This window comes from Monodelphis domestica, chromosome 3 (genome assembly GCF_027887165.1).
Source record: "Monodelphis domestica isolate mMonDom1 chromosome 3, mMonDom1.pri, whole genome shotgun sequence".
NCBI lineage: Eukaryota > Metazoa > Chordata > Mammalia > Didelphimorphia > Didelphidae > Monodelphis > Monodelphis domestica.
Window position 1 is genome coordinate 71,249,487 of NC_077229.1, and position 7,996 is coordinate 71,257,482.

The 7,996-nt window shown below is 43.0% G+C and overlaps 1 protein-coding gene across 1 annotated transcript; it reads right to left on the reverse strand.

The window, feature by feature from the left end:
- Positions 1-4,676: 4,676 nt before the first annotated feature.
- On the reverse strand, positions 4,677-7,536 carry GZMM (granzyme M). Its single transcript, XM_007489429.3, has 2 exons — positions 6,696-7,536; positions 4,677-5,167 (listed from the first exon to the last, which is right to left on the reverse strand). The coding sequence occupies exons 1-2, from the start codon at positions 7,023-7,025 to the stop codon at positions 5,015-5,017; spliced, it is 483 nt and encodes a 160-aa protein (XP_007489491.2). The 5' UTR covers positions 7,026-7,536; the 3' UTR covers positions 4,677-5,014.
- Between the last annotated feature and the right edge of the window lie 460 nt (positions 7,537-7,996).

Consider the following 7,996-nt stretch of genomic DNA (forward strand, 5'->3'; position numbering starts at 1 on the left):
GGAGGCGTGTTCTGAATTTTTTTGGATTTCCTCTTCATTCTCCTCTTTCCCTTGGGTACTTCCACCATAAAAGTTTTCAATAGTCACTTTTTTCCCTTTCTTCCTGGAGGCTTGATTTTGGGCCATGTGAGCCATCCCTTTGGTGGTTTTATTCCCCTTTCCTTTTTGGTCTGGGGTCTGGGTTATAAGAGTGGTTTTTCTGTGAATTTAGGTTGCTTCAGACTAGTTCTTCCCAGCCTCCGAGCCCAGGTATTCAGCTCCGCCCAGATAATCCGTGCGCCTTGTTCAGCGCAGCCCGCCCGAAGTCCGCTGGCTTCTCCAGTGAAAGCGCCCTGAGACGTTTTTTCCTGGCAGTCCCCAGATCCCAAGGACCCTGGAGTGCCCCCCCAGACAGAGACGCTCCCCACTCACTCGCTGTCCCGGTGAGCGCTCAGGTAGCTCACTCTGGTTTAGTGGGGGAGGTGGGGTGGGGGAAGGGCGGCTCAGTTCACTTTTCTGTGCAAGCTTTTCCTTCTTATTTTAGTGTGAAAATGTTCAAGCCCCACGTACCTTTGCCTCTGTGGGGTACTGGGGAGTCCTTCTGTTCCTCCAAAGGTGATTTTATGCTCCTTTGATGTAGTCTATTTCGTTCGGTGCTGGGGAGAGGAAACGTGCCGCGTCTAGATTGCAGCCATGATTACCCGGAAGTCTATATCAGTCTTTTAAAGTAATTTCCTTGTCACAATCCTCAGGATATTAGCATAGTGCCAGACATATGGTAGGAGTTTAATAAATGTTGATTGACCAATACTAGCTATTGACCAATATTAGCTATGTGACCTTGGGCAAGTCACAACCTCTCCTGAGGGCAAATTTGAACCCAGGATCTCTCGTCTCTAGGCCTGGCTCTCCATCCATTGAGCCACCTAACTTCCCTAATCAACAAGTATTTATGCCATCAGGCATAATATTATCTCATTTGATCCTTACAATAGCTCTGTGAATTGAGTTATTATGATGTCTACTTTACAGATGAGGAAACTGAGGCAGAAAATAATTAAATGCCTTGCTTGGGGGTCATACAGCTACAATAGCATCTGAGGCCATTTTTTTAGCCACCCTGTCAGAGTAGCCATATCACAGGTGCCATGATGGGCAGCTGAGGCAAGAGAGAGAGACTGCATTGCTATGAGTTTCCTGTGTGGTGGGGACCAGTTTCTCTGCCTGTCTGTGCTATTATGAAGAAGAGATTCCCCTCTTCTCTGAGGATCCAGGGTTCTGTGAGATTTAAAATGGTTGAGGTCTTAAACTGTAGTGATTAAAATAGTGGAAGATATAAATTGTGATAGATATAAGAGAGGGTGAGTAAATTTGACCACAGAAATATGTTTCACTACAGTGTCTTGGGTTTTAAAATCAAATATAAGGTGGTTGCCAGGAAATATTCCCAATTATTCAAATACCCAAGTCAATTGGGTTTTATAGAGATTTTTAATCAACAATACAATGAGTAATCAAAGAAAAGAGAGAGAGAGAGTAAGAAAGGAATAAGTATGAAGGGCCTCAAGCCAATATGGCCTAGACCTGAGTCTTAAAAGAGAAATCAGTCAGTTTTTTAACACTCACCACAAGGTCTGACTAAACAAGGATACTAGTGACACCAGGCCAGCGTCCTTCCTCAAAGAGTCTTCCAGCCAGAGATTGTTTCAAAGGGCCTCTCTCAAGAGCCTCCAGAGCTCCTACCCCAGAGGGACAGAGCCCCTCAGAGGAGCTGCTCAAGGAGCTCTCCTTCAGAATGAGATTTCCTCCAAGAGCACTTCTCCTCAAAGAGATCTATCTCCAAGGAAAGAGCCCTCAAGCATCAGTCCTCAAGGAAATGAGTCTCTCAGAATGAGATCCTCCAGAATGAGAATCAGAAATCGAGATTCCCTGAATGAGATCCAAGCTCTTATTTTTAAGGGCAAAAATTTCCTCTGTCACCTCCTCTAAGTCCTTACATCTACCAATCACTGTAGATTTTTCTAAAGGACCGCCCATTTTGAATTCACAGCTGAGTAGTTTTAATCTCTTTAGTAAGTCATAAAAAATGCTGCTGTGTCGACAAATTTCATTAAGAAAAAACCTCCGAATAAGTTATCACCCTTTTAGGTTTAAGTAGTTTACAAGTTGTCCCCCCATATGGGTACCTAGCACCTCATTGTATCAATTTTAAAAACAGGCATGACTCAAAGAACTTCCTGTCCTTTCCATAAGCATGGGTCAAAGCACTTTCATTGTTCAGCAAGGAGTTTTCTGTCCTAAAGCAGTCTTAAGTAGGGTGGAGTAGGGATATTCCCAGGGCAAGGAGTTTTCACATTCAAGTAGAATTCTCACTATTTGCTAGGGAATTTTTTTAAGTAGAAGATTCCCCAATGGGGAAATTTCCAACATTCATAAGTCTGAGAAATTTTAAGGTTTACAGTTCATAGGGCTCCATTTCTTGGATGCAGCAGATACTTATGGGCCTGACTAGAATCGGCCTTAGGAAGAAGGATGGAGGTAGTGGAGATGAGGCTCTGTGTTAGGAAATAGCAAGCAGCTCTTCCTGGGAGAAGATTGAGATAATTTTTTTACCTTGAATGAATGAAAAGCATTTATTAGGCTCTTACTATGTGCACGACACATACCATATTGGTCAAGAGATTTCTCTAGTCTCTCCCACTGACTTCAAAAATAGATTTTAAAATTAATTAATTAAATAAAAATTTCCAAAACTTAAAAAAAAGAAAATAGATTTTTAAAAAATGAGTTGTTAGCTAGGTGGCTCAGAAGATTGAGAGCCAGGTGTAAAGGTCCTGGGTTTCAAATCTGGCCTTGGATACTGGGTGACTCTGGGCAAGTCACTTAACCCCCCACTGCTTAGCTTTTACCACTCTTCTGCCTTGGAATCAATATATAGTATTGATTCTAAGAGGAAATGAAAGGGTTAAAAAAAATGGATTTCAGGAATGAGCTTCCTTCCAAAGTCACGTGGGTGTGCTGGAAATGTCCTGCCAAGGCCTGGCAGTGGGGAGACTGGAGTGTTTTCTATCTTTACCAGAAAGAAAAGCATCAGGTGTTTAAGAATCTATTTTCAAAATTCTGTCTTGATGTAGCATATTCTAAGCTATAATAGGTGTGTTTTCCTTTTGGGTCTTGGGAAGTTTGGGAAGAGGTAAGAATCTTGACAGTTGATAGAAGCATGAACCCATTGTGATCGATGCACAAAATACTATGTAGTAGCTTTTACATTTTAAATGCTAGATTGAGCCCACTAGTAGTGGAAGGAGGTTGAAAGCAGTTCATGGAGCACTATAGAGAACCAGGGTGCTCAGAGAACCACAAGGCACTTTATGCTGAGTCCAGAACATATCACTAGGAAGCACATGGTCATCAATGTTCATCTACCTTCCCTTTCTCCTACAGTAACAAAGCAAAGGGCAGGGTCATTAGAAAAGAGGAAATCCATCTGTAAAATAGCATTAAGCTAAGTGGACACTTCCTAACTGTGTGACCCTGGGCAAGTCACTTCACCCCCATTGCCTAACCCTTACCACTCTTCTGTCTTGGAACCAATACTCAGTATTGATTTAAAGATGGAAGGTGCTAAAGTGACAGCAAAGGAAAGTAATGAATGCTGGAGGGGATGTGGCAATGTCGGGACATTAGTGCATTGTTGGTGGAGTTGTGAATTGATCCAACCATTCTGGAAGGTAATTTGGAACTATGCCCAAAGGGCACTAAAAGATCCAGCCATAGCAATGCTGGGTTTGTACCCCAAAGAGATAATAAGGAAAAAGACTTGTACAAGAATATTCATAGCTGCGCTCTTTGTGGTGGCCAAAAATTGGAAAATGAGGGGATGCCCTTCAATTGGGGAATGGCTGAACAAATTGTGGTATATGTTGGTGATGGAATACTATTGTGCTCAAAGGAACAATGAAGTGGAGGAATTCCATGAGGACTGGAACAACCTCCAGGAAGTGATGGAGAGTGAAAGGAGCAGAACCAGGAGAACATTGTACATAAAAACTGATATACTGTGACACAATCGCATGTAATGGACTTCTCTACTAGCAGCAATGCAGTGATCCAGGACAATTCAGAGGGACTTATGAGAAAGATGCTATCCACATCCAGAGGAAGAACCATGGGAGTAGAAACGCAGAAGAGAAACAACTGCTTGATTACATGGGTCGATGGGGATATGACTGGGGATGGAGACTCTAAAGGATCACCCTAGTGCAAATATGAATAATATGGAAATAGATCTTGATCAATGACACATGCTAAACCCAGTGGAATTATACATTAGATATGGTAATGGGGTGAGGGAAGGGGAGGGAAAGAACATGAGTCTTGTAACCATGGAAAAATATTCTAATTAATCTAATTAAATAACATTAAAAAAAAGATGGAAGGTAAAGGTGTAAAAAAAAAATCAGTAAGCCCAATGGAGGTGATGGAAAGAGGGGGCAATACATAATCATACTTAATATTTATTTGGATATACTCATTTGGCAGCCCTCCTCTTCTCCACTTCTAGAGGAATATAGATTTCTTAGGAATGTAGCTTATGTGAGTCTTTGTGTTATGTTTGGGACATAGGAGGTAATTTATATATATATAACCCTTACCTTACCTTCCACCTTAGAACTCTCAGCACTTGACCCTGCAACTGGTATCCATCAGGTCTTTATTATTTTATTAGGAGATAGGTCACCCTGAAATGAGCCAGGGGCCAGGGAAGAGCCAAAAAACAAATTAGAGGTTCAAGGCAAGCCAGAAAAGGGTGTGGGAGGGGGTGAATGAGTGAGGGTGCACTGGCTGAGGGAGATATCACTCCAGGCAGGGAGGATCTTGGAAGATTTTTTGGAGGAAGAGTTGTTTAAGGAGGGTGGGAGAGCTGGGGTCTTAAAGGAATAGAAGGTTTAATTAGGCACAGACTAGAGATTAGATTAGAGACTAGCATTCCAGATAAAGGGAGCCTGTGGGCTAGTAGCAGGATTAGGTGATCTCAGGAAATAATTTTCTTGATCCAGGAGAGGTAGGGAACCACTGCAGTCACTACAGGGGGTTTGAAGACATCCACACAGTTTCCTTTGGAGCTAAAGGAGATGATCCCATAAACCTTCTCTCCTTTACAGATCAAGGGGCTCCCCGAGTCTCCCTGGAGGAACAAAAAATGGTGTCAGCTTTATTTCTGGAAACCCCAAGTTTGCCTCTGTCCTTTGGGAATTTGCCTTGCGGAAAATCCCAGACTGACTTAGTCTCTAACTAAACAGTAAACCTTAAAATACTTAATGATCCCAGTTTAGGTGGGTCTAGTAGACATAATCAAATAAATCAACCATACTTCCTGTCCTTAGTTTCCCAAAATATATATAAGACCCTATGCTCTATTATTCTTTGGAGAATCATCTTTGGTGGTTCATTCTCCCAGAGACAGTGTTCCCAGAGTCCCAGAGCTTTGGTTCTATTTGGAATTAAACCCTTGACTCTGTGTGGCAGGGGAATATTGAATACTGTCTCTTGTCCTGATTAAAGATTTGGTCTTGCTGACTACTTTAGTGGTTTTGTGTTTTTCCAAGTTGACAATGGTTACCCTTCCTGCCAGGCAAACCCAATCCTGCCAGCAGCCAGTTTCTCAGAATTCAAGAAAACTGTCTCGCCAAACTAGGGAAAAAGAGGAAGTCATTTCAAGGACTCCAGAATCCTGTCTTTTTTACTACCTGTCCAGCTAGACAAGGAAGGGAGATTTCCCCATGGATGACTGCTCAGGAATCCTTTTTTCTTAACTATTAATACTGTCTGTACCCATTAGAAGAGTAAAGAAACACTAGTTCCAAGAGTCAGTCTTTAAGTTCATGAGAGGTCACACATGGAAAAATGGTGGGTACAAAACAAAATCGAATCAGTTACATTTTCCCAGAAACTCACTTTCAAAAGATCCCAGACTCTCAGAATCAGAGACTCCCAGAGAAACCAGTGTTGGAGGGAGTAATAAACAAATAAGTCCTGTTTTTATAGCACTTGAAGATTTATAAAATGTTTCCCTCACCACTATATTAAGTAGGAAATACAGGGATGGGTTGTCTATACCCATTGTGCAGAGAAGGAAAGATTCAGGTGGAATGTAATTTATTGGCCAAGACGGGGCTGGAAATGGAGCCTAACTCTGAGCCTGGGGCTTATTCATTATATTCCACTGCTGATCACCCAGTTTTAGAAATCGTCTAGTCCAAGCTTCCACTGAGTTAGGTCGGGCAGATATTATTCTCCCCTGTTTTATGGGTGGGGAAAATGGAGGTCCAGGAAAATGTGTCGTGTTCAAAGTCATCCTGTGAGTTGAGTCTGAACTCACATCTTAGAAATACATGATAGGGGCAGTTGGGTGACTCAGTGGATAGAAAGCCAGATCTGGAGTTGGGTTCAAATGTGACCTCAGACACTTCCTAGCTGTGTGACCCTGGGAGAGTCACTTAACTTCCATCGCCTTGCCCTTACCACTCTTCTGCCTTGGAACCAATACCTAGTATCAATTTGAAGATGAAAGGGTTTAAAGATAAAAATAAAAAGGATGCAGGATGTATAAATCTTCCTCCTACTCTGTGGGATACTAGAACCCAAAGAAGCAAGAATCCACACGCCCCTCCACTCCTTGCAATTCCAAGTGTCCCTCCTGGAGTCCCCATTACCTTGCAGGGTGCAGAACCCTTTTTGATCCCAGCCACACAGAGCGTCGTGGGTGTGATCTTCCCATGCCAGAAGCGGCTGTTGTTACACATGCGACTGTCCAACACCTTCACGTTCAGCTCCTGAAGGGTCTGGGCTGACCCTCCGTCCTGGCGCAGCTGACCCCAGCCAGCCACAGTGCATTTTGTCCCAGGCTGCAGTGGCTTCAGAAACAGATTTCTGGGCAGGGAAACTAGCTGCACCTCTGAGTTCAGTTTTACTTTTCTGTCCAGCTGGGGGTAGGAAAAGAAGGGGTGGGGAAGGGTTTTATAACTCTCTGTCCAAGCCCACATCTGTCTGCCTGGCTCTATCTACTCTCAACTCACCTTTCATCAGACAGTCTCATCTTGCTGTCTCCCCAACAGGGTCAGACTCATGTTATCTTAACCCACATTTGCCATCATCCTCATCACAATAATAGCTAACAGATCGAGACCGTGCCAGGCACTGTGCTAAGAGCCTTACAAATATTAGCTCATTTGATCCTCACAACAACTCTGGGAGAGAATTAGAATTATTATCCCCATTTTACAGATGAGAAAACAGGCAAATAGAGGGTAAGTGACTTGTCTAGGATCCCACAGCTAGTGAGAGAGGCTCGATTTGCCTTCAGGTCTTCCCTGATGCTCCATCCACTCTGCCACCAACTGCCCTGCATCTGTTCACTCATCTGTCCTTTCCACATCTCTCTGCCCAACCTCATATCTGTCTCCTCGGTCCTGAGGATCCCTTTCTTCCCTGCCTACCCCACCAGCAGAGTCTGGCTCAAGGCAGCAGACTCTTCCTCATTAACGTTTGTCTGTTTCTCATCTTCTCATCCCTTTCTCTGGCTACACAGCAAGGATTCTTAACCTGGGATCAGTGCACTTTTTTTAAGTCTAATTTTTGCATTCAAAGGTATTTTATTTTCCTAATTACATGTAATGAATATATTTTCTGAAACAATAAGACGGTGAACTTTTAAAAAACACACCACAAACCCCTTACCTGTCATCTTAGAATCAATACAGTATATTGGTTCCAAGGCAGAAGAGTGGTAAGGGCTAGGCAATAGGGGTTAAGGGACTTGCCCAGGGTCACACAGCTGGGAAGTGTCTGAGGCCAGATTTGAATGCAGAACCTTCTATCTTCAGGTCTGGCTCTCAATTCACTGAGCCACCTGGCTGCCCCGATGTGAACTTGGTTTTAAAAATATCTTGATAATCCTATTTCAATGTAAATGGTTTCCTCCACAATTCTGGGTGCTTTATTTTATGTTTAGAAA